We start from the raw sequence: 27928 nt of genomic DNA on the forward strand, positions 1-27928 counted from the left end.
TAAACCTTTCCAGTAATTATGCTGTTTGGAAGACTATACGTAGGCTGTCCAGATTGGACTGCTATTATTATAATCTCAAGCTTTAAAATTACCTATAATTTGCAAAGATGAGCAATTTCTCTATTCAACACATTTTATCCCATCTCTCGATGAGTAAACATGGCCAGTAATAAAGGCTAATTGAGCTGAGAATATAAAGAGGACGCTGATAGCAGAATTAATTCACACTTGGAGCTTTAACCAGAGCTAGCAGCACCGGCGTTGTTAGCTCCATTTCCTATACTTTTACTGCATGTATTTCAGGGGGAGAAAAAAAAAGTGCTGACAAATTGCCATTCTTTGCAAGCTACAAAATAATTTCTGAGTAAATACCAGCCACAGCAGGTAAGCCACACCCTTCGCTTATGCTTCTCGTATTCTCTGAAACCGATATTTTCTCCAGTAGAGTTAAGAAATATCATTGTCCTATATATTCAATGCGTTAGTTAATGGGAGGGAGAAATGCTGGGATGTCCAGCAATATTGCAAAGCAACATGTTAAATTTCGTTCTGTGAGAGAATGTGTATTCTGCTCACCCCTGTGGTTGTATGTGGTATGTTTTTTTCCCCTTGAAGGCGTTCTTTTCTTAACGTTTGGCAATCTGATTCGGCCTAAGTGATCGTCCTTAGTCATACATGTATTCTGTATCGATGGCCGATACGTTAGGGCGATCTTGGGATTGTTTTCTGAAAACTACGGACAGGAATATCGACTAATTGTTCAAATGACATAACTGTTGGGTGCGGGGTCAGAGGAAAAACTAATACACTGCCTGGATTACATCAGCCAAGATGCAAGTTAAAAAAAAATAATTCCACACCCATTTATGATTTCTTTGTGTGTTCTATTCCCCTTTTACCCCAAAGGCATACCGAGTGCACGAGCATAATTTGCCCCCTGTTATCAGACAGGTTTGTTGGTAGATTATTGCTGACTATTCTAGTATATGAAAATTACTTACAGGCCTGATGCTGTAAATGTGAAGAATAAACTGAACTCAACAGGCAGGTCACTTGAAAATATACGCTAACGTTTAAAAGGGGGTAGTATAAAATTTAACGTATTTTAAGACAATGTGTCATAATAAATTTGAGTGTATGAGGTGGCATTTTAAATGAAAAAGCAAAAGGAGATACACTTCCATAAAAACTTGTTAGAAACCAGAATTAGGGAGATCAAGTCACATTTTTCTTTTCGGGGTCACTAAATATTTTTTTTTGTATCTCAGCCATCGTTTTAGAGCCAATGTTATTGGCGTCATTTTATCTTTCTACCTTTTTACCCGGGAAAAAAAACCGTATCACTTTCCCTACAAGATGGAGAAAGTGAGGAGTTAACAGCATTTCAGTGAAATATTCAGCAGTTTTCCATTCAATTGTCTGCAATAGGTTGTCCATAGTTACAGAAACCGCCTATTGCTAAAGAAACATACAATTGTATATTGTTTAGTAATACAATATCGGATGTTACTGTAATACCATAAAATACCTTTGTAATGCAGATTTCCTGGTTTGCTTTTTACATCGATCCAAAGCGTGTTTCTTTTCCTTTTATCAGTATTTTGCTGATTACAATATACACCTGCAAGTAATTTAGATAATAACAACTCAAATCTGTGCAGCAAAACTGCAGCCGGTGCATCTGCCTGATTTCGCGTTTTTTCCCCCTCTCGGAATTGTTACATATTAAGCAGTGCATTTAGACGACTGAAAATTGCTCGTAATTATCTTGATGGAAAGCGCTTTATTCATGGAGCTACAGTCAAAATTGCTCTAATTACAGCTCCTTTCACACAAGCATAAAAAAAATCTTAAAATAGCAGAGAAGTGGGCTTTGCACACGGTTTGCAGTGCAGATGTTACGGGGGGAGGCTTGACATGCGAGCTTCTATGCATTAAAATCTGTAAACACCACTATCTTGTCTTGTAGACTGACTTTGACAAAAAATTGGGAGAGCTAACCATGGATTTCAATACGTGTTGTAGTTTGTGAGGCATGACAAGTGGAGATCAGAGACACGTGGTAAGTAATACGTTTCTTAATTGGGAATGTTAGACACAGGTGTATCTGTCAGACCTTTGAACAGGGAATATAGATTTATTCGCTTCCATGTTTTTAAGAAAATATCGAGCACATTCTGCCACGCCTAAAGGCCGTTAGTCCCAACTGACAATCAGCACATATTATAACTTAATCAATCACCTTTGGTACGACGGATTTATATGTTTACTTGGCTAACTGTAACAGACCCCAGTTATTCATTAATATTCAGTAAAGAAAACATAATAGCATCTGTTTAGAAACATGTAGAGAGAGAAAATCGAAACCACGGACCTTTAAAGCATGTTATTTCCCATTAGTGAATAGTTTACATGGAACACAAATAGCACAGACTTTAGGATAGGCCTCCAGTGACGTATTCCAGATAGTAAAAGGCACACAAAATGCTGATTCGATGTAGTGTTCCCATCACTTTATTATTTTAAGGAAGGCGGGGGTAAAAAGCGAAGAACTAAATAAATTTCATCAACTAGGTGCATATATAGGAGGGCTGATCGGGTTGAAAGGCAAGAGAGAATACTCATGTCAAAAATGCAATTAAATATACATTTTGGGACGTTAAAAATAATGTGGTACTGTCCGTTGGTGATAAAATCGATTGGCCACAGGTCGGATGGGGTGAAGTACATCAGCTGGAAGCTTTAACAAACAATATATACACTGAAAATTGGAAAGACAGGTTATTACCTGCAATTATTCCTCGTGTGACAAGTACAAACTTTCATTTTTGTTTCTCAGTTTCACGTTCGGATCTTAAAATGACACGTGTCATTTTTACGCTTATTGTTAAATAGAAAATAAATCTCCCCCCCAACCCGCCCCCGCACTGAAAACGCGCCTTTTAGATGTTTTTAAAGCTGGCTCGGCATCATGTTAATAGCGTCTGCTGTTGCGTTTCGTTAAAAAGAGAAGCATCGATCAAAGGAGATTTGCGATCCAGCCCTTGGTCTAACTAAACTAACGTTTTCGCAATATCAAGGAAATCCCCGGTCACTTGAGATAAATACATAGGTAAGGCCCTCGGTCACCACACTGGAAACCACAGCTCAATTTTAAAAGTCCAGAGTTCTTTTAATCATAAAGACAAATAACAATATTTCCAGAAATGCACCAGTTCTTCTCGGCAAATTAATATGTGGTCATGCAAAAAAAGTCACGTTTCCTCCACTTTTAAACGTGACCGCAGACTTTTATATTAAAAAAAATCTATTAAGCTTCATGTCTACGTTTGGCCCCAAGGAAATGTAAGCGAGAAATTGTGAAGGGATGTGGAATGAATAGAATAGTTTGATCAATTACATGCAAACGTGGTGCCTTTCCTTTACACTTAATTACAGTTAAATCCACAGTAAGTCGGCATTGCTTTTTTAAAAAAAATGCTAACACACTCCGGTTTCTATTATCCTGAGAAACGTACTATTAAATTTTGAGTAGCCATATTTATCCGAATTAGGTGAATATAGGATGCTTTGAACGCGTATCACTGTTTTACTTAGAATAATGAGACATAATACATATGCACTATTTACAACTAATTTAACAATATATACACACACGTACTGTGTTCTCTCGTCCTCTGTTCTCCAAGACATCTTTTGCCTTCATATTGCTTGGATGAGCTAAACACATCCCCTTTTATTTGCCTTCATAGGCTGTATTTCAAAGGGAAGCCACGTCAAGTTAGTTATTTCATCTTATATGACACACCACATTCATCGTGAATTATATTGTCCATTTTTGAGGGTGGGAGGGGGTAGTTTCCCTTTAGAAAACAGATGGGTGCAACCTGCTGCAGAGCCTTCCACCTCTAGTTATTTTTAACGCTTGAAAGTCTTGGAAAGCATTCTCTTGAATTTAAACGTAGCAGACCAGTTTGGATGAATCTGGAATTCAGAGTAATAAATACAAATTGCATGCGCTGTTTGAGATTTTAACAGACCTATATTGAAATGGGAATTTTTAAAAGTTTCCTTCACTGTCCCCAAAACAGTTCAATTATAATCAGGACATGAGAGCGCTGGCAATCTGATTTTTTTTAACGGAGAAAACGATGGCAATACACAACGTTTCCCCGAGCATCCCTAAAAGGACAGGTTGATGTTTGAGGTATTGACGTTTTTTTCAGAACTTTTGAGGAATTTCTGACTAAGGATCAAAGCCCGACACGTTGGTCTGTCTTTTTCTCTTTACAGGTGCTGGGGGAATCCGCTGTGTATTTCGAGCTCATTCTGTTTTATTCCAACTATATAGAGCTGGGCGGCTGTATGTTTGCATTTATTACATTCACTTCACACTGACACATTGTTGTTTTTTAAAAAAAACCTGGATATTCCAGTCAGATACTCCTCAACTAAAGTGTTTACAGCTTTGTCTGGCTGAAGTTACATAATGTAAATTACACATTAATGTTTCAAACTGGAATTACCGTAATTAAATAAAAATACGCAAAGAAAGCCTATATGGCACTTGCCCTAAGAAGGGTTTGGGACGGCCTATCAGTGAATGCTTTGAAATACAGCCTATGTATTTTACCCAACCAAGAAGGATCTGCATCCTGGAGTAAAAATGCGCTTCTTTTGTTAAAACATTAAAATTGAGCTTAATAGAAGAGCTATAAAATCAGTCCTTTTTTTGCAATTCATAACGTAGATTATAGATGCATCAAACTTCTCCAATAGAATTCCAAACATCATACAAAGCGTGTATTGCACTCATTAGAGGAGTTTGACTCTATACACTCATTGTATTTCTAGAACAAACCTGCTTAGATATGACCGAAAGCACATAGCCATTGCTATCTCTAGTCAGTCGTCTTTTCTCGTCCATAAGACTACCTCAAATCATGTGACACTGATTTTTTTTGTTTTAAATGATCAAAAGTTTGTGGGGTAGATTGTACTCCTGGTCAATCACATCATCTGGGGTCTTGGCATGGTGTCCTGGTGGGGCGGCGGGTACCATGACCCAAAACTGTTAATGTAGCTGTTCGGTGGCATAGTGGCGCCCTTATTTGCCATGGTAACGTCCCAGACTGGTGGGATATTGGGCGAACATGGGGACAAAGCAGCGGAGGTGGGCAGGTGGTCGCCTTCTTGCACGCTGGAGCTGTGTTTCATCAGCTTCTTGTACTTGGAGCGCTTGTTCTGAAACCAGATTTTCACCTGAAATAAAATAGAAACAATGGTATCATATTTGCTGCACCGTTAAGTTCAAAACGCTACACTTGAATAACCTGGCGTATACTGCTTCATAGAATGCAAGAGAGCGTCCACTCTTTTAGTGGATTATCCATGTGTCTGCATGAACAAGTGATCTAGCCAAAACTCCCCTAACATGCTGCCCATTTTAGATTTCAATGTATTTGAAATAATTTTTTGTAAAAGCAAATTGCATTCATATTTTGTGAAGGACTAATGTGTAATATAGAAAAGGCTTTAAGCTACTGCAGCCCTTTGCCAATGATCCTGTCAAACCAGTGATGCCTGAACATTCAGGCTGATCCAAAAAGCAGGCCGTCAGTAAATAATTACTGCAATCACAATTTAGAAGCTTCTAAAAGAAAACGAGTGGGATGAAACACTTTGTATATAAAGGAATAGGATAATGTCGTTTTAAAAAGGTTTCACTATGGACATACAAAAAGACACAAGGAGAGGACACATAAGAGACGGGCGGTTTTAAAAGCAAGCTGTAAGTCGGGATCAGGTCTCATCGTCTACATGAGGATACAGACTCTTTACAAAAACGATTAGGAGTTTGGTATAAAGTGGTGCACCCTCAACCGATCAGCAACAACAAAAATGCTATAAACTGGCCCGATAGGTCATATGCTTAGTGATTTTAATTGAACTATAAATCGACATTAAAATACGAGCGTCAATAGTTTCACATAGAAATTAACTATAGATAGCGGTTTTTCTTACGTTGGTTCCCAACTAAAGATAACAAGGTTTAGCCTGCAATGAAAGTTACCTTTTTAGCCAAACAGACCAGTGGCATTTTAGGTATTTGGCTAATGGGGATTTATCCTGCAATCGAAACCGAAAACATTTCTCCATGTCCTTTTCAGAATAAGTGTTGCCCAATTATTTGACAATACAAGATGTCTTGAGACACGTTCCAACACCTCTGATAGGTTTTATATTCCGATTGTGAAACCCAACGCCAAGACTGATTCGTGTCTATTTAGTTTATTTTTAAAAACACCTTGGTCCAATACTTTACGCGAGAAGGCAGTGAAGCAATAAATACTAACGGAACCATGCAACACCCTTAACGTTGAACCAGCATCACACATTCGGAAAATGTCACCCAGTATTTCCTAGCAGTATGGTTATAGTTTTTTTAATATTGAACTGTTCAGCGTAGTACAGAAAACTCAGTGGTTTCTGTGAGGAGTCTGTACTTCCATGTAGATTGTGGAATCTGAAGCAAACTTTTAAAACCACCTCTCTTTGAAGATGTATTTTTTGGGGCCTTTTTGTATGTCTGTATACATAACGTTTACTCAACGTGTTTCTATGTGGAAATATTAAGTATGTTCTGGTGGTTATGTAGCGAACATTTGTTGTTCAGACACAACTTCAAAAATATGTTCGCTAGCATATAATCCGGCTGAGTTATCTATTCTTTTACAAAATACAACTGGAGCAAATTATTGTCAATGCAACAAATACATTCTAGCCTAACAAAACCACTGCAGCCAGGACAGTAGCTAAAATTTGCAAGATCTGTAGTGTTTATTTTTAGAATATGCAAGCAAACTTTTGTTGTTTCAATTGTTTTGAATAAAGTTCTATATAGGCATTTTAAAGCCCGCGGAATTTGTTGCAATATTTTGTTTGCTCATCTTTAAGACATGAAACAAAACTTTTACTAGTTTCTTTTTATATTTACGGATTTATGTTTGGCGGCTGTAATTGGAATAAATATCTACATGTTTAAAACAGAAATCGTTCGTTTGACAGGAAGGCGCTGCGGTAATAAATGATTATCAATTCTCATTTATATTATTTCTATTTTCCGAATTAGAGTTTCTCTCGTTTTCTTTGTCGAGGTTTCCATATACGTGTAATCTTGATTCTTTTCTTTAGTAGCAGAATTTCTGGATAACTAATTAATGCTTGTACAAGCTTGAAATCCTACAATGATCAATTCATGCTAAAGTAATTTTTAAAGTGCGATTTACAGGAACTAATGAACAACTGAATACCAAAAACTGCAGAATGCGAAAAGAAAGGAAAGCACACATAGCCCGAGCTATGATGCGTGTTGATTAGTTACAGGAAGCACTTTGCACTTTCAGATTTTCTAGGAATATTGGAGGTTTTTTTTGACACTTTAAAAAATGTTTCAATAGCATGAAAAGAACATGGATAAAATTATGAAAAGTTGGCCGTTGTTCAAAATATTCTGGACATTTGAATTACATATTGGTAGCTTACTGTCGTTTTACAAGAGTAAAGAGTGAATGGCAGAAATTGGCTGCTTTACTGTGCGGCGTTGAAAAGAGTAATGATTTTAACCGGTTGTAAGAGTTGAGGTGCAGTCTACTTATGACCTATAGCATGAATTTGTTTCATGCGCCACACTATCAGGAATGCTGAAATACAATAGATGGGGAATATTGGAGGGGGTTATCTTTTCATTACTAGCGGCCATTTTGGATGAGTTAAATGTATTTTAAAAATCCATCGCCCTGTGTAAATGGCAGTGAAGGAAAATGACACAATTGCCATGATTTTCTTACGCAGGAATTGAAAAGGCGCTGTTCCTTTATGATCTTCCAGTCATACCATATACAATTGAGTTTCCTGGAGAATGGCTGTTAACCTGTACCACATTTTTAAAAAAAAGTTACCTTTTAAGATTACAAAAATGGATGGTGCGTAAACGATTACCAATTTATTTTGCTCTCAAATTCCTGTAATTTAACGGGTTAATAAGGGCTTTGCATCACATACAAATGCTAACGCACACCCTCCAGCACCGGCATATTAAATAGAAACATCCTATAAGAAAACTTATAAAAGTGGCGTTACACAAAGTCCTGTAATTGCCCACTGCCATTTAGTTGAGCAGTGGTACAATGCTTCGGTACAAACACATTCTACTTGCATCTTTACAGGACATGTTGCTACTAAAATAACCTGTGAAAAGGGAAATGATGTATGCATTCCAGTCCAATGCTGAATGATATTACAGCTTTAAATGCGGTGGGGTCTCCACTGAACCCGACACGAATTAGAAGGATGCTTTGTTTTTTTGCTGGAATTTCTGGTTCTAGTTCATCACTAATACTTTGTTACGCAAATTCCATGCCTTTTACTAAAGCACCGAGACCCTGCTACGTTGTTGAATTTTAATTTGGGAACTGACCTGTGGTTGACAAACGGGGTTAAATTTGCATACGTTTTCAAACACCAAGAACGGCCTGCGTGTGATTCTTGCAAGAACAAAGAGGTTGCATTTTTTTTTTAAAGTGGACACTCAAACTCTAAGAGAGCAGAATTGGTTCTGGCCAGCACCCTACCTGTGTCTGGGTGAGTCCGAGAGAGGCTGCCAGCTCTGCTCGCTCCGGCAGTGCCAAATACTGTGTCTGCTGGAAACGATGATTCAGGGCTTGCAATTGCAGACTCGAGTAAATGGTCCTCGGCTTTCGGATTTTTTTCCCTTTCCCGTTCAATCGGATTTCTCCATTTTCGATTACAGTCGATTTCTCGTGTTCTTGGAGGGAAATTGGAAACATTGTAGTTTAGGTACATCACATCTTAAATCACGACCCCCCCCCCCTCCAACCTCGCCCCCCCTCCCAAAAAAAAAATATTCATTCAAACCATTCGACTTGAATGGGCGATCCCAGTAAAGACGTGAGCATAATAATGTGAATTATTGCCGGAGAGAAAGTAACATTTGAACTGAAGTTAAGTGCTGGAATATGGATGTGTTGCAGTAACTTGATTATAATAACTTGATCTTCCTGTACTCCGATGTGGTTTTATTGCAAAAATATACATAAATGGATGAATTTTAATATTTTGCAAGTCGGTAACATTTCCCCCGATAGCTCAATGTAACAATCCACTTATGTAATCGGTCAGGTCGCTTAATTTCCCAGCAAAGTGGATCTCTCGGCAAACAATGGATTATTTCGCCGTAGCGCCACTCAATTACTGTGGCGTTTTGGCAGGAGACGGAATACTGTACGAGCTCATGATTTTCCAGGATTAGATTTGCCTAATTGCGCTTGTCTATTTAAAGAACCTAATTAAAATACTTTATGAATATATAAATAATGTCATCCAGCGAGGCCTCTCAAATCTCGGTACCGCACTCTGAAAAAACGTTTTGACTCAATTGCAGAATGGCGATAGAAGCGCTCGTACAAACAGATCTATTTTACAGCGTGAACTGGTGTCCGAACCGTTCTTACCTGTGTCCTCTAACCTGGTGTGACCCAAAGTGCTGCTGTTCTGGTAGGGCATATACGGATTAGGTGCGTGATTGCTAACTGGGGTTGGGTACGGGTAACCCAGTGATCTGCCATAGGAAGAGGCGCCGGAGTAGGAGCCATCGTGCTGAGAATGTCCGCTGGAGTGCAAGCCGTGCACCGGATAGTGTCCATGGGACATGCCAGGGGATGACTGCTGAGCTGGATGTCCAAACTCCAGAAAGGCCGACTTGGATGAGTCTGGTGCTAACAGACCGTCAGCCATCGCGGTCATAGTCATCATTAACGAGGAAGTGCACGGGACTGACTAGGAATTACCAGCGTGCAGGAAATTGACATGGAATTGACGCGCAACATGAAACTGACACAGAGGCCGATCGCCAACCAAATCCAACCGTCTTCTCCTCAATTTTCCAAGTAGAGGTGAATTTCCCACTTGTATGCTGAGTAAAAAAAGGGGGTTAAGTTGAGAGAATTCCCCGTGAAATTCAGGAAAACTTCTGGATTTGCATGGCTGCTTCATGCATATGGATCTGATATGCAAACGTATCCAATTGGCTGTCTCCTGCCTTGTGATTGGACGAAGGGCGTATTGCATCACTTACCCGGCGGCGATCCTAATTAACTTTAATTAGAATCAGTTAATGAAAGCTGCATTTCCATCAGCGAACAGCCCATCCGAAATAATCATCAGACAATGTCATAAACACGTTATAACATGCTATGAAATTGTTTTATGCGTACAGCAATGGCGTGCCCTGCAAAACTGGTAAACAAACACTAAATTAATCGGCGAACTTCTCCTCCGAGGACTGTAGCAATCATCAGACCGTAGCTCAGTAACTACAAGTCGACGTTGGGTTAAAAAAGGGGTGGAAAGGGGGCAGTAAACGGGTAAGAACAGCTATAAAAGGACAATTGAGTGTCCGCTTTAGCGATCTCAAAGTTTGGATTCAAACTACCGTTCCGGTTTGATCTGCAGCATAACTAGACAAAAGATCACACAATACTGTTTTTTTAAAAAAGGATTTTAAAATGGCCACGATGCAAACTGTACCCCACAACTTATATAACATAATAATTACAACAGAGAGCTTTAAGTTATATTTCGTTCAGCCACAATTCATCTGTTACGCCACATTGATAAAGCTAAGGAGGATTCTACACAAAAAAGTAAAAGGCGCATTTTAAAGTGTGATTTGGGACATTTATCTTATACTTTATCCCTTAATTATACCTGGTCTCTTCCGCTATCTGCTAATCAATGCGGCGATTTAAATGACATTCTCATGTGATACCCACTTCAACTATAAAAATCTCTTTAGTCCTGTCACAAGCGGCGAATTGTCTGACGCTGTCACTGCTGTCTTTCGAGTCTCGTGTAGGCAATCACAACGACTCGGTATATCAGGTATTTGTCACGTCAGAGAAAATGCGAGTATTGATCATTTTATTGAACACAGGGTGAATCTTGGATGAAGCCAGTTGCCGGAACTAAAAAATCAAGATCGTTTACTCATTTCTGTACTTTTTTTTTTGGGTCACCGCTATGTTCATACCGCGTCTGGCGTGTCATTAAATTAACTGGCGACTCGCGGATCAGTGTTAAGAGGAATGGTTTCTGAAGTACTAAAATGAAATTTTCAATCTGATTATATTGCCAAGACGACGGGGGTGGGTGTTTGAGAATGAAAATGATGTTTTGCAAAGTGTACAACACGGGATGAACGAAATGTCAGTGAGTTGTTTAAAAACAAAAAAAAAACTTTTTTTTTAAAAACACACGTGTCAGTGGAAAGATGATGGATGGGAGAGCGTTGTGACAGTTATGGGTGACGGCTGTGAATAAATGAAGTAGTTACCTAACTTCCCTACACCTATGGAGGGGTTCAAAGGTGTTGGGAAGCATGTGGAGAGGCTGAGATTTTCTTTGTTTGCTCTGCTTGTTAACCTTGGAGTGGAACACGCGAGAAAGAAATCCAATCCGAGCCTTTCTCCTGACGGTCTGAGAAATGTACAATATAAAATGCTCAACTCCGATCTTTAGAGTTCATTAACAATACAAAAAGACAGTTGATTTTATTTTAAAATATATATTTTTGTTTAAAATGCCAATCTCAGCATCCAGCTTATTGATACCCAAAACACCGGAGGATAGTAAATCTAATTAGAATCTGGTATTTACCCATACCGGGACTATTCTTTATAACTTGATTATAAAAAAGCTGACATCGCCGATCTGAATATTTAACTTTTCTATTGTTTTTTTTTTGCACAGAATAAAACGGTCAAAGGTAATATAAAGGCTTATTTCTGTCCGCCAGGTTTATTATTTACTAACCTGCGATGTTCCACCTTGTGAAGAGATTCAAACTATTCAGAAACCCCTCATGTTACAATCACAACCCTAGGGTTTCAAAAAAAATGGCCGATTTTTCTGAAATCGCAAAATATGTTAAGGACCGAGCAATCTCACACCTAGCGAGAACAGGTGAATAAGCTACAGTGCATGGACAAAACTCAAGTGTTTGTAAATCGAAACATTTTTTTAACTCTTGTATCGAAGCGTGTTCCCATATATCTATACTTTGTCGAGCTTTCAGTACTATTTTTAAATTTCTTTGTAAAATAAAAGAACGCTGCGGGGTGTAGTCAGTATTTAACAATTTTTGCCTTCTAGCGGCCCGTAATTATTCCTGATCTGTGCAGCATGAATAAACCCCTCATTGTGAGAAGCTCGTTCCGTTCCGTAGGTTTTCTTTCTCCTGCTGAGAAGATGATTTGCAGCCTTCCAAATGTACCAGGGCGGCCATTCAAACCCAGGCAAAGAAAGGATTTTCATCCAGGAAAAGAGAAGCGAGCTGTTAAATAGTTAATTATATAACAGGTGCAACCAGCTTACGAAAATTGGAGATAATTTTCGCGACATTATTTGCTTTCAATTTTTGCCTAATACAAAAGCACTCAGCTCAAGGCGAATTGGAAAACGTGAAATATTATTCATTTCAAACCTGAAGTTTATTGATTGCGAAACATACTTTATAAGACCACATGGTTATTAAAATGAAGACTATATCAAAAAATGATATAATGCAGAGTATTGCAGGGTGTTAACCAAAATACTGCAAAGAATGTGTATTCAGAAGCAACACTGTCTTCCTGTTTATATAAACGTCCTCTGTTGATCATGCTTTGATTTGTAGCTTAGTGCTGCTTGTTCTCAATAAATGCATTCGTGATAGACACGCAAGGCACTTGCTACATTGTTTGAGGCATGCGTCACCTTTTAAAATAGTTTCTGCAAAAGTTTTTACTCGTTTTATAGCAGTCTAACTTAAATGGTAACCAGTACTTTGTGGATCCCCTGATATTACTACTTGAATTTACGTCTGGAGGTGTGTACATTTAATCTGCGATTATATATATTTAATCTAGGGATGTGTGTGTTTGATCTAGGGGTAAAACGAACAGCGTTGCTTTACATGTTAACTGATTGGAAGAAATTTTAGACTGAACATCCATCAGCAAAAATAATCATTCCTGTACAATCTCGTCTACAGTTTTTCTGATATGAAAACAGAGTGCAATTGGCAAAACAGGCACACGCACATATCTGGTAATGTCTTAAACCTTCCCTCACATTAATAAACCACATGTATACAATTTGAGCTATATAGAAATTTGACTCTTCCTCCTGTTCAAATCCATCTCACACAAAGTCATTTTATTTCATCTTGTATTGAAAGTAGCACTGTGTTTTTCACATTTAGCAACTGCTCCCTAAGACGTGTCTCATGGGTTAATAACTCCCAAAATTACTATACCTCCTCGTGTGCCCAGATGCTGTTTGTGGTAAGCCCGTGTCCATGCAATAAAGACATAGTGTTACTTTGCCAAATAACTTGTAGTACAATGTGTTATGTAAACATGTCATCAGAAGCCTGTGAAAGTTAAGACTTGTGCGTTGGGAGAGTTTGTATTAGTCATTCATGGGAGCTTTAGAAGAAGTTTAATATTGGTACAATTTGACTTAAAATTCTTGAATCTGCCTTCCACTTTTGGCCAAAATACATTTTGACTCAATAAATTAAAACACGGAGCATGGACTGCAAATCTCTTGACTGCTTCAGCATGTTTTACAACCACACTCCAGACTGAGGACTTCATTCTCTTGGAGAAACTTTAGATGGAAGGTAATTTCTGCAGAACAGTTGTCATGTTCTTTGCATAGAGCAGGTAAAACCGTTTATTTGATTAAATCCAGCCAACACGAGGGCACTGGTATTGTCGCTTTCATATAAGATTCATACTCCGAATTCATACCCATACACGCTAAATGCACCGATAAATAAGAACTTTAGGCCGTTTTGTTAACTATTCCCATTAAAAGCTATTTAAGCAATAACTCTACCGCTCGTTTTGCATACACAATCAAATAGAAGGATATTGAGATGCTAATGTTGTATTGATTCTAAAATCTATTTGACACAATAAGAAAACAATTTTCGAAATGCTAACTTGCTGCAGTAATTAAGGTCAATTGTGAACCATTTAGAGATGATGGCTGCTCGGCTACATCATTATTCACCTTTATGTTTGGTTCGGACAAGTAAAATTTTAAATGTAAAATCAGTGTTCATGCTATAAACTTATTTCTGTAAGGCCCGAGAATATCCTGGAAACGCCTAGTCCTGTTCAATTGGTCGGTACATTGGGGCTTTTGCATACAGTTTGTAAACGCACCAGCTTTTGCTGTAAAACAACGCGACTCACAGAATAAACGTGTAGCTTTATTTAATAGCTAACAGTTTACTAAGATGCAATAAAAGTAGAATCCCAAACCCTTTTTTAAATGTGTTCAATTCAAAGTTCCTGAATAGATTGGAAGAATAAAGCAAAGCTTGAGGTGAGAATGTGTGGCCGAAAAAGTTAGGGAACATATAAAATCTGTGATTATAAACATATCTTCCAGAAATGCCAGTTTGTACTTTATGAACAGTTGGACGATGGATATTGCGGGGGGGGGGGCTTCAAAAGGCGGATTTTTTAAAGTTAATGTTCGCTGACTAATTTAGTGGAATAGTTACAATTGCTGTAAATCCGTTCCCACAATAAAACCATTCTTAACCGCAAATCAATTGCACGCCCTAGCTTGGGGATGTGTTCCAATATAAATGTAGATACAATTTCTCACAAACTTTGTTTTACAGTTATGCGCATGAAAGTAGCATTATAGAGACGATTAATTTACTTTTACTGATCAAGGCAAGCGAGTTTTTTTTTAACCAAGCCATTAAGCTTACGTAGCAATCTAATTTTAACACATATATCTAGAGTTATGATCCTATTGAAGGGATGGTAGGAACATGATGTAGTCCAGTTAGATAACAGAACCGTAAACACTTTCACACAGGGAGAGGAGACCGACACAAATACACTTGAATATCATCTCTACAGAATTCCTCAAAAGCATGTTCTACATATTACGTTTTAGCAAATTCCCATTACAGTCTAAAAGCAAAAAAGGAGGCACCGTTTCGTTATTGGAAGTTAAAACATTAATATTTTCACGAGCATTACTTTTGTTTGTTCTTTAATTTTTTTAGATTTGCAAAATATAAGTTTAAAATGCTGGATTAGCAAATCGTGCAGTGCAAGACGTAAATCATTTGGTGACAATTCAAAGTGGTTGTCATAACACGGAGAAGCACCGAGAAAAGGAAAGGTACCCTCTTTTAAAAGCTATAATTATGGATATAGGAAGAACAAAGGCGAGCCCTGGAGCCATGCATTGGAGGCTGAGGCTTCAATGTGGAGTAATAGAAGGAGAGAAGCTCTAATAACTAGACATGGGAACGTCAGAGCAGACATCCAGGCGTCTCAACACCCCCACTGCACGACTTAGAAACGAATTAATACGTTTTAAAAACAAGACCAACAAGCATGGTGTAAGATAGGCATAAATAATAAATGTTCTATTGAGAACCACTAAAGGAACTGGACTTTTTGATTGGGCAGAGAGGGTTCTCTTAATTCACAAAACCAGATACTGCTCTTTAATCAAGATAAATATGGTTTATATTGCCAGAGTCAAGTTAAAGTGGGTAACCTTGGCTTAAGGAAAATTACTGAGTTTAACTATGATGACACGGAAAAAATGCAAAGCAGCCGCTTGGTTCCAACTGTGTAAATGTTTCTTCCCTGTTTGTCTTTGCTGCAATATAGTCATTAGATAGTGTGCGCTTATCTGAGCTGATTGCATTGAACTCCAAACTAAATAACCATACAACCCGGATTTTACACTTGTCCATCTAAGTAGACAAATTTACACCTTCGCAGCGAATAATCAAATTTTAAGTGCTCTTAAAAATTGATAATGTTTAGATAATTGTCACTTTTAGTGCTTGCTCTGTGGAAAAAATGAACTTTGTATGTGAAACATTCGTTTAAAACGTGTCCTTTGTTTTTGATGCAAAGTACTGTCATTCGTATTTTAATAAATTTTAAATGGTAAAAGATTATCCACATGTATTAATAAAACTGGTTAACTATGCTATAATACTCTATGAAAATACAGATTTTAAATTTCTAAAACTAAAACCGTAATCATTCTTTTTAAATGGTTATTGTAGCCTTTCTGAATCATGTCACCTTTTGAACACTGCACTTACGCACTAACAAATCTAGTAAATCGACACTTTAGCTTAAAATGCACGGTAGTCAGACCTTTTACCCGACAATGAGCTGGTGCTATGAACATAATTTTACCTGAAACGTAGATTTTCTTCAGTTGAAGATGAAGGAGGGGTACTGACCTATACAGGTGACCGATTCAGTCACTTTACAGCCGGAGCCAAAAACAAGGAAAACATTTGAACCGGTTTGGGTAGGAATGTTAGTTCATCACAGAATTCTGTTCAAAACCATTGAGGACTTTCCCCTCGATATAGCGGAAAAGACAAATTAGAATTTGACAAATAAATCCAATTATTCGAATCGTTAAACGAGTCTTTGCCTGTAAATGAGTAAACACATTTAATTAGAACTCTTAATGCTCATTTTAGACGGTTGAATTACTATCCGTCTTCAATTGGTATCACTTACTTTCGGTACTGGATTCTTAACAGCGGTTTTGGATTAATCACGAGAACATAAATCTATTTTTTTTTCAAAAACAAACACCGATTGCTAAACCGACAAGTGTTGTAGTTTGTGTTTTATTGGAGGGAGATGGGTAGACATTCGAATTATTCGCCATTAGTGGTCTATCTCTGATATTTCGGATTTCGCTAATGTTACTCAGCTCCAATTATCATTTTCTGATGGCACAGAATGACTATAATCGCGATTGGATTAGTCTGAACTATTTAACAGCAATAAACAAAGAGCAGCTGCGTTTCGCAGCGATTAAAACATTTTTTTAAAAAGGCTCTTCAAATGCAATGGGCTTGATCGATCCCCATTTTGTGAGACAGGTTTGGTTTGCACCGGTTCAGAATTCAGTCAAAAAGACCTGAGCTGAATGCACAGATTCAGTTGCTTTTCGTTACATCTCCACTCATAACCTGCATTCAGGGAAACTCGAATTGCAGATAAGCAGTTTAACATATCACACCGTGCTGCTGTCTCATCACTTGAATTTGCTTTCGTTAATTTCGTCACTCTAAGTTTTAAAATCTTAATTTGTATTTTTAATAACGCCAAACACGAGCCATACAGAAAAGACCACAAACATTCTCGTTTAGCAGATCATATTATTTGTTTAATTTTCTACCTCAAATAATGGAGCGCTCATTGGTTTTGTTAACCTTAACGTATTATTAACATTAATGTATTGTTCACCTCATATAATCAGCACTTTTGATCTGCAGTTTACAAATAACAGCCCATAAGCAAACATGTAATCAAATTCGAGTTTCAATTCGTGCAAAAGAATATAAACATAACACAGCGTCCTCGCGCCTATTTGCAAATAAAAATGAAAACATGTTTTTTTTTGCTGCTGAATTTGGAAAGTCAGTGCTGTTTCTATTACATTTGTGGTACTGGATAGTGGCCAACTATCACATAACCGTTGGATGTGTTTAAGCTTGCAGGTTTGGAAAGAATTTGCACAGAGCTAAATGACAACAGGAAGGGCACTAATCCTGCGGTTCTTGGGCACATGCGTCCCTCGTTCCAGAACCACTCTGCTCCCGCCATTTATCTCCTGATGAGGCGAAATTGCTCTGTTGCCTTGGCTGCTGCAGAAGTGAATGACAAGGGCTGAGAAGCCGAGCGATTCAATCGAATTAACGGGGGGGGAAGTCCCTGATAAAACACAATCATTTCTGCTCCCAATATAGTTCATCATCTTTGCACAGCTCCAAAAAAATAATTTATCATTATTAATACTGGAGTCACATTTTTCTTCCTTTGTAGCTACTTTCGTGCAAATTTTCATGAATGCATTTCTTTTCATAAATAGGGTGGGCGGCCGAGTTTATCATTATTAAATGGAAGAATAAACAACAAAGGGGCAGACTAGTACACTGCTGGTGTGGTGCGTTCTGTAGCTGGATGGGAGCTTTGGAATTCGTTAAGCACCTTTCTCTGCTTGAGATCTCCGATCTCTGTATTGGGAAGATCATGGTTTTAGAATCAAGTTTTTAAAAAAATACAAATTAAATTCCAAGTATGTTTCTGATATTCGTTTACTGGTAACCCATTGCATTATCACGTCCCTTTGAATTAGTTTTAATAAAAAAATGTGAAAATGGGTTAGGTTACTACTTTTAATCATTTAGAAAAATCGGCGCAGTTACAAAATAAAATATTGCCAAGAGTATGCGCTGTCCGCTGGTTGGTCCAACAAGTCTTCGTTTATTACTTTGTAAAGTGAACATAACCTACTTTTGGTTCTATGAAGATTTTTTTCTTATTAGGAATCGCCTTGTGAATTAATCAATAAACTTTTTTTAAAAATCTGGAATTTTTTTTTGGCTTTTTATACAAAATACGTTTATGAAAATGTTTCTTCAAAAGCAGGCAAAAACCAAACTAATATCTCCGAGACCCTGTGCATAATGGCGACGGTTAAAAAAGCTTTGATCAGTATAATAAAGCACTGTATGGGAGAAGAAAGAAATCTGGAATCAAAAAGCGCAATTAAAGGTCAAGATGGGCCCTCCTTTCAATTTTTGCAACGCTGCGTGACTCTGTGAATAAAGGGAGAGCAGATTGCACACCAATTCCGAAAAAATATTTTTGTACACGTGTATCATCTGGATGAAATGTACGCTTTTCCATCGATATAATAAGGGGGGCCTATTTAAGTCAAGGCCCCTGCCTCAGACAAACAAGCAAAACTAGCACGAAACTTACATTTACTGTGTGAAATTCCAGTTGCATTGGATGATTGATGAGCAAGACTGCAGAGCGGGTGTGCTTATTTTTGTAGTCTCAAGTGTAATATTTGCACCTCCATAAATACTGGAACAAATATCGGTCCATTTTATTTTCTAACCTACACAGCGTTTCTGAAAATTATATCTAAACTTCAGGTTCCTATGTCAGAACCTGCAGATTATTTCCTCGTGATTTTACTCCATCTGCCTGGTTTTATCTTGTGCTTTCCTATATTGCATCTTTTTTAGTTTTCATTATTGATGGCCGGCCTTCCATTTCCCATTCCATTTTAAGCATATAGAAAATGAGGGAATACGCATCGTGCAAAGCAGCAGAATGGCCAGCAGTACATTAAAAATAGGAATTGGGATTTGTATGTTCACTTGTGCAATCAGTGTTTGAGACTAGACTGACCTCGCCTTAGACTTGTACCCACTTCTGCAATTCACCAACTATCCGTTATTCTACATATTTAGAGGTCAGTGCAAGAGCGAATCATTAAAGATGGTTCCTTTGTGCAAAACTGCACCAACACCAGAAACGGATAAGGCAGAGTGGATGTATCAAGCGCACATCAGTAAATAGCACGGCGTGAACCAAATGATAATTCGTCCAATGTGTTCTAAAAAAAAATCTCCCAATGGGGCTTACCAGTTTACAGATGGTTACTCTAAGCAATTGCTACGGTGCCATTCCAACATTACGTCTTATTTTTTCTTGAGTAGCAATGACTAGCTCATCTGTACAGGTAATCATTTAGTTGGAGGATGCTGTACAATGGTCAATGGGTATCGCCCCCCTCTGCTTTGGGCTGGTCAGTGCCGTTATACAGACATATACTCCCTCCAAATCAAGTGGGATCTCATCTAAGTTGCAAGTTACTCCCAATCAGCCAATATTTTATATTTCCATACCAACATTATGTTGCACGCTACCTAAGTTAGAAAGTCAGTAACGCAAATAAAGACAAACTTTAACCCCATTAAAGTAGGAGGAAATCCCATTTGTGCTTAAAAGGCTTTAAATACCGAAAGTCTTGGCCCTGAAATACACAATTGACGATATTTTAATGGTTAAATGCTAACTGAACCCTCTGCACTGATTATTTGAACTTAAATGCATTCTCCTCATATTAATCAATCTATACTATATTGTAGACCAAGGCTCATTTCAATCCATTTCCCTAATTAACCCTCAGAGAATAAAAGCTTTTAAACAAAAATATTCACACAGAAGATTCCTGTTATTTTGACTTAAGTAAATATTTTTCTGGGTATAATTGTTTTAGCATATTTAATATTTTCAAAACATGGTCCATTTTCAAAGTTGAATACATTTAACAAAATATAATTCATATCCAGGTATATTACTGATAAGGTCATATTCTCTCATGTCTTTTGAAGATTGATACATGCTATTTTTGTTAGTTAAGTAAATGGTAATTTATAAATTGATACAATATCTGTGTTTCTAAGTAATGGATGGACATAGAATTGTATTTGAGCAGATTCATAGGGATTAAAATGTCAGTTTGGAGGCGGGGGTTGTTGTGTAATGATTGGATAAGAATATATATAACATATGTTGGATTACAAATAATTTGTTACATAGAAACAGACATATATCTTGTGATAAATACAAGAGAATAATGTGATTTAACAATTCAGATGACACAAATCACAAATGTGAAACTTAAGCACTTTGATCATTCAAACCCCTAAGACTAGCCCTAAGATCACTCCAGAGTATTGGTCATTATTATATTAGTATATTATGAAGTTTGTCACTGATTTTATTCAGTTTTGTGTCCTTTTTGCTTGCAGTGGCTTTGTGATATTCATAGATGATGAGATTCACATTAAATCTTAATGACTGTGACATAATCACTACAAGCTCATTGGGAACCTTGCAGTAAATTTCTGGGGAAAACAGATAGTGTAAATATCTGTATATATTAATTTATACCAGTTTTTATTTAAAAATAATCAGTGTGGCTCTGTTTTCCAATAAAAAAATTAAGAGAAAATCTTATGTTAGCATAAACTTGGTGAAAACTTAGATTGCAGTTAGTGTCACTGGGAAGCAGTTTCCATCTTGCGGGGAGGCACAAAAGGTCACGGTATAACTCTGGAGTCAGGTGCTGATCTGATGGGAATGCAGTGATGTGAAACCTTCCTCTCACAGGACGCTGTGGTCTACGGGCTGTTCCCCGGTACACATACCGTGACAGATATCAACTGCTGCTGGAAGACCATCAACTTGGTGAAGGAGGCCCTTTGGTCTTCCAGCTGAAGGAGCTGTCCATGACCAAGTGTTGCCGGCTGGCACGCTCCAAGGTCTAGGCGTACGTGCTGCGGGATGGACTGAAGCGAGGTGTATTGTACAGCATGTATTATAAGATATGTACTGTGTTTTAAATTGTAATATTAGAATCGTATGTGTATGATCTGTGTTGTATTGTATTGCCTTGGAATTGTGGTATCTTATACTTTATTTCATAAAATTTAATATTGAAATTTAAAAAAAAGTAAAACCTCCCTCTCACACTGCTTGGACTGGATACGACATGAAGTATAACTTCAGTGCAGTGTTAAGATGGGTTTCAAAAGTGTTCAGGGGTGCACTGGGTGACCTGAGCACCTTCTCAACTGAAATAGTTTTTAAAAAAATGTTTTGAGTGTGTGGGTCCAGTCTAACCATAGTCATATCCACTTAGCCTCTTTATACAGCTTTTAAAATACTTCCCCCTATTTTACTTAAGATATACAAAATTGGTAAACAAAATATTTTCTTTGGTCAGAGTTTGTTTTAACAGTTTATTTTAATAATAAAATGTCCTAATGACAGAGGATTTGAACTCTGATGATGCCAGGAACAGAAGTTCTATTTGATCAAACAAAAGGTTCTTGACAGAAATTGAGAATCTGGCAAAGAGGTTGGGGAGACTATGGACAAACTGGGAATTTGATTGAAGTTATTTAATAAATGTAAATTTCTGGGTGGAAATTTAATAAATAAATGAACTAGTAATTGTGAAATGCAGAAATTTCAGTCAAAATCATTAAAAACTGAAAGTAATGAAGTTTATGTAGAGGATGCTTTCTCACCTTTGGTGTAATATATTTATACAAGTTGTACAACCAATGAAAAATGGTGGGACTTCCATTTAAGGTCAATTTTCGTTCAGTATATAAACATTTAGAATTGAAGGTTAAGAATGAATACCAAGAAACAGGCCCGTACTTTATATGGCTTTTAAAATACAGTCTAGTACCTGATAATCACTAGTGGAATAGATGACCATTCAAGTGTATTTCCTATGATTCTTTGTGGCATCACACCAGTGGTAATCTAATGGATAAGGGGCCATTATCATTGTATAAAATCCTTTTGGTATGCTTAAGATGGCACCACTCCACTGTTCTTTGTGGCTGGTTAGTGTAGTTTATTTGGACATCAACCAAATATTTGGAGGCATTATCTAAGGCATTTATTTTCATACATGTCTATGAAGTAACTGATCAACTTCTAATTTTGATTCACAGCATATGCTAACTAAGGCAAAAGGGAATCAATATCATAATAATACATAAAATAAACAATACAAATTCACTTCATAGTAAAGCAATACATCTATGACATATCCAATGAAGTACAATTAGATTTATTTGGGTTATGTATCTTCAATTATCAACCAGTCTTCTGCTCCTGATAAATCTCATCGCATTCCTTTTAGCTACCTCTAGTTTGGTTATTCAAAATATCTCTCCCTGCACTGTGAAATCATTATGGCCGGAATCATTTTGTCATGCGGACACTTTGGAAAGAAAAAATAAATTGAAAGGAAACTTGTGCCTGTGCAAAACTATTTCTACTTGGTACACTACCCAGCATTCCAAATTTCTCCACAGCTCCCCAAAAAACATGAATAAAATAAACTACCTTTTCACATTTTGCATCCATTGGAACTAATAAAGGCTACGTTAGCAACAATGATACGGTTCACTTACATTATCTTAAAAAATCATCTTCAAAAGAGCTTCTGTGTTTTACCCTCAAGTCTTCAAATCTCCACTATGGGTTTCTCAGAGGATCAAGGATGCAACCAAATCAAATTACTCAAATATTTCACAATATGTCCACTTAGGATTGGAATGGGACTGCAAGTGTTCAGTTCACTTGTGATATTGAAAATCTATCAGTGAAGGGAACAACCTCTACCACATTTTAGTTATCCTAGAAACCTACATCTGTTATGTTTATTTGATATTAATACAGTCTGAGAGAAAATGGCAAGTGATTATAGACCCAATCACCATAGTTACCTCAATCACGTGACTCCAAACAAGCTGAATTCTTTTATTGAATTTCCTGAGTGTAACATTTCTGTATTGATCAAATTTATTTTGAAAGAAAAATGCTTGTAGCTTTTCCTAAATGTGAGCGTAGTCTTAAAAGTATTTGTATATTGGACAATTTCACACCTCACTGAAAGAAACACTATATGATAACATTGATATTATGAGTAAATGGTGTAGTTGATAACTTTTCATGTCAAAATACAATCCACTTTGCATCACAAAGAACATTAAACAGCATGACATAAACCACAGTCATTAAAGGAATGAACACTCAATAACATCCAGGAAAAATAATCTTACTATTGTATACATAACATAACAAATGACAACATGTCTGTTAAAATAAGTCATGTAGATCTATAGTTCAGATAATGACAATATTTTGTTAGCCCCTTGAATTCATTGAATAAGTAATTTCAATACATAACTAATTTTGTTTTTAATTAAAACAAAACAATTTTTAAGCACAACTTGATCAAGTCCTTGGCCTTTAAAAGGATGAATAACTTCCAGGTCTAAAATATTTTCATTATTCTGTTGTCATTTTAATGAAAATCAATCTGTAATTTATCAGAAATAGAGACAACAGAACATATTTACATCATTTGAAAAGACGAATAATGTTTGAGTCATAGTTACAAAACCTCTCTGGTGGTGCAGTGATTTCAGCATGATTATTGACTGTAGAATTTCTCAAGCATTGGGCACTAATAGATTCCATCAGGAGTTACCTTTATTCTGGATTTCCATGGTGCTAACTGTTTTCTGAGTGTTTTTACTTTGTATAACCAGGGGACTGTTTTGTCTGCATTCCCAGAACAGATCAACCCATTTAATGAACTGTGTTTCACATGACAATGAATGGAACTGAGCTTTCTAATCCTTCACTGACCTCCTGAGGACCATCATGGCACAAATCAGGTAATCTAACACGGTAAAGTAGGGAATTAAACACTCAAGAAGCCAAAGACTTCCCTGGGTCCTTATATCCACCAGTTAAAATTTTCAATCTGGCTGGTTGTTTTAAAATAACATAGCCAGACCAATCTGCGTTACTATTTCCTGGTAGGAACTGCACAAAGGCACATTGAATTAAATGTTTTAGCAAGAATATGTAAAAATAAATTTGCAAAAATAAAAACATGAATTTAAACAAGCAATAATCTCAAATCTAGCTTATCAGGTTAATAGAGATGGCAGGAAAATTAAACACAAGTAGGACAAGGATTAACACTAGAAATAATGTCCTGAATTTAATTCTTGGAAAACATATACTTTCATCCAACATGGTTGTGGTATTATGAATTATGCAAGATTACTGTGCACTTTTGTGATGAATACACGTTTTTACCCCATGGGCTTTGCCAACTACGGGACCCATGGCAGGCCAGCCACGGGCCTCCTGGTTTGGGCACACGTTGTGACCACATCACCGCCTTTGCGCCTGAAACTGGGCACCGACTAATTCATACCCCATTGACTCGTGATCATTTCAAGTTGGAGGTATTATATAAAATTACAGCGGGATCAATCTGTCACCAGAAATTTTTGCATCTCTTTAGCACTTGTAATAGAATTGTTACTTTGCTCTATTGCTAAATTACATAGTGTTAATTGCATGTAAAGTTCAGCAGTGCATTAATAGTAAGTTATCAATTAAACTAATGATGAAAAAGCAGAACTAGAGAGAACTGGATGGTGCAGTGGGTTAATCTCTAGCATTTTACCTCAGTGTTCAAATCCAGCTCACGCTGCTGGCTAGAGGGGACCAATGTGAAATGAGTTTGGGCAGTCTTACTCCAGTTCTTGGTATGCATGGGCCTACAGCACAAAACTTAATTCTCAATCAAAATGTGCATATATAGAGGTGCAGGGTGGGTTAGTGCGGGAAATGGAAAAATTGTCACATTGGTAGAGTAAGGGGCACTCTTTTGAGGTTGAGACTAAGGCATATTGTTGGGGCAGAGTGGAGGGAGCTTTACTCTGCATCTGGCAATGTTAAACCTGACTTCCTGACCTGGGAGTGCCTGATGCTGACACTAGGAGCCTGAAATGGGAAGAGTTTCATTTCCCAACGTGAACATCCCTCACCTTGTTGAGTGCAAAAAAATTAATAAAAAGCAGAACTGATTAAAGTAAACCAACCAGTTAAGATTTATAGAACTATTGGTGTTTACTGTTAGCAGCTATGATGCAATGATACCAGAAGTTTAGACTTGTAATCAACAGCTAATCTTTATAAACTGGCCATTGTAGTTAAAGAAAGAAAGACTTGCATTTATATATCGCCTTTCATGACCTCAGGACATCGCAACACACTTTACAGCCCAATGTAGCACCTTTTTGAAGTGTAGTCAATGTTGTAGGGAAATGCAGCAGCCAATTTGCACACAGCAAGATCCCACAAACACAAGGTGATAATGGCCAGATCATCTGTTTTAGTGATGTTAGTTGAGGGATAAATATTGGCCAGGACACCGCAGAGAACTCCCCTGCTCTTCTTCGAAATAGTGACATGGGATCTTTTACACCCACCTGATAGGGGCCTCGGATTAATGCCTCATCCGAAAGACGGCACCTCCAACAGTGCAGTACACCCTCAGTACTGCACTAAAGTGTCAGTCTAGATTTTGTGCTCAACTCCCTGGAACGGGGCTTGAATCCACAACCTCTGACCCAGCGGCGAGAGTGCTACCACTGAGTCAAGGCTGACACGATATATTATATTATATTGTGCATTATACATAAAAGGGCAATGACAAATTTATGTAAATAAAAGTTGTAATTCATCTAGACATTTTAATAAGCTTTCTGCTTTCGGTAAGCACTCACATATTAAGGAAGTGGACGCACACTGAATAAAGGTGCTGAAAATTTACCAGAACTGTGCAGAAAATGAACATAAAAAGTATAAGGCCACGCTGCAGCACTGTCTCCTTAACATTTCTTTGACATTTATATTGAAATGGTAACTTGTTTTCTGGAATCAGACACTGAAGTGAGAAAAAGTGATTCTTTATTTAACAAGTCTTCAATAAAAAGTAAAATAGTATTTGTATTTCTGTTAAAAAAAAGGGAAAATAAGTGATTAACTTCATTACTACTGATTCTTTTCATAGGAAAAACCTCGAACTTTGAGGGGAGGCAGTACAAGAATATTTCATATCATTAGCCTTCAAAAGGTGTGGCATTTTAGCCCCAACAATCCTGTGAAGATCTCAAAGGAGTTCTGGCTGGTGACTTCCCTGAACTGCATGGCGGATGGTAGCAGGTGGTAGAATAGTGCCACCAGAAGATTGACAACAGTGCCAAACTGCTTGATTTAACTGTGCTCAGCAAACTTGTGCAATACAATGCAAGGATGTAGTGTCCATATTCAGCTACTATAAGTCAGTCTATTTTCAAAGTCCTGAGCCTACGAGTCTCAGTCACTTTTGATCTTGGTGTATGGAGAATCGAGGGAGCAATTGATCAGCCCTGTGGTTAATATATTCCTTCATTTTCCCAGGTGCACTAAAGGATGACCACATCCTTTTGTGAGGTGGGTTTATGAAGGAACCTAGTAAGGTGACATCTTTCAAAATCTTAAACTAAAGAGAAGAAACTTTGTTCTTAAATAGCATTAAATTGTAGCTCTATATCTAAAAATATAATCAATGAATAATTTATTGCTAGCAATTTGCATCTGTGTAAATGGAAATGTATTATACTTCAGTCAATTTCTGTTCAGTAAATAATCTGTCTGCTACTTTTAGTCCTCCATCATATTAAAATATGCAGAAGCTTTTTCATGTTAAATAATTTTTTGCATGCTGTGTTAAGATATTTTCTAAAATAAAAATTTCAGATTGCTATATTTTAATTCGTTGTATTGAATAGATTATAGAATAAGAACCCTGAAATGTATACTGAAGATTTGTACATAATCTAGGGTGTAAATCGGGTGACAATGCATTTAGTTAAAAATAAATTACTGATACAATTCACGCTCATTCCCAAAACACTTTATTTGTGTTCACTGCAAAAGCCAACTTCGTGAATCTTTGGAACTCTTTACCCCAAAAAGCTGCGGAGGCTGAGTTATTGAATACATTCAAGGCTGAGTTGGACAAATTTTTGATCAGCAAGGGAGTCAAAGGATATGGGAAAGGACGGGAAAGTGGAGTTGAGGTAAAAATCAGATCAGCCATGATCTCATTAAATGGCAGAGCAGGCTTGAGGGGCCGAATGGCCTACTCCTGTTCCTATCTCTTCTGGAAGTTGACCATAAGACCATAAGCAGCTCCGCACCTCTTATAGATTGAAATTTAACTTTGAGTGTGCATTGAATGGGTTGTCGTGTGCCTCAGGTTTAACAACATACTTTTCCCTACTGGATCGTATGAAATATAATACAAATAGCCACCGGTTTGCTCCTGACCTCTCATAGGCAGATAAACACTGATAATGGAGAATATATTTTCAGGCTAATCAAAGAATTGTTTATTGCAAGAAAGAAATATACACAGAAGCAAGTTAAATGAGCAGATAAAGGAATTGAGTCTTTAATTCTCACCGCTACTTTAAAACTGTTTCCTACACCCAAATCAGAAAGTAATTTGATTAACTTCAACGTAAGCACATGTCTCT

At 37.3% G+C, this 27928-nt stretch overlaps 1 protein-coding gene and 1 long non-coding RNA gene across 2 annotated transcripts; one reads left to right on the plus strand and one right to left on the minus strand.

Moving 5' to 3' along the window:
- Window positions 1-239: 239 nt before the first annotated feature.
- On the plus strand, window positions 240-27246 carry LOC137299960 (uncharacterized). Its single transcript, XR_010958015.1, has 4 exons — window positions 240-384; window positions 1970-2062; window positions 24117-24220; window positions 26419-27246. It is a non-coding gene; the product is annotated as an uncharacterized lncRNA (long non-coding RNA).
- dlx4b (distal-less homeobox 4b) lies at window positions 3148-10046 on the minus strand. Its single transcript, XM_067968992.1, has 3 exons — window positions 9534-10046; window positions 8634-8827; window positions 3148-5262 (listed from the first exon to the last, which is right to left on the minus strand). The coding sequence occupies exons 1-3, from the start codon at window positions 9832-9834 to the stop codon at window positions 5011-5013; spliced, it is 747 nt and encodes a 248-aa protein (XP_067825093.1). The 5' UTR covers window positions 9835-10046; the 3' UTR covers window positions 3148-5010.
- Window positions 27247-27928: the final 682 nt, after the last annotated feature.

Source organism: Heptranchias perlo, chromosome 30 (assembly GCF_035084215.1).
Source record: "Heptranchias perlo isolate sHepPer1 chromosome 30, sHepPer1.hap1, whole genome shotgun sequence".
Classification (NCBI taxonomy): Eukaryota; Metazoa; Chordata; class Chondrichthyes; order Hexanchiformes; family Hexanchidae; genus Heptranchias; species Heptranchias perlo.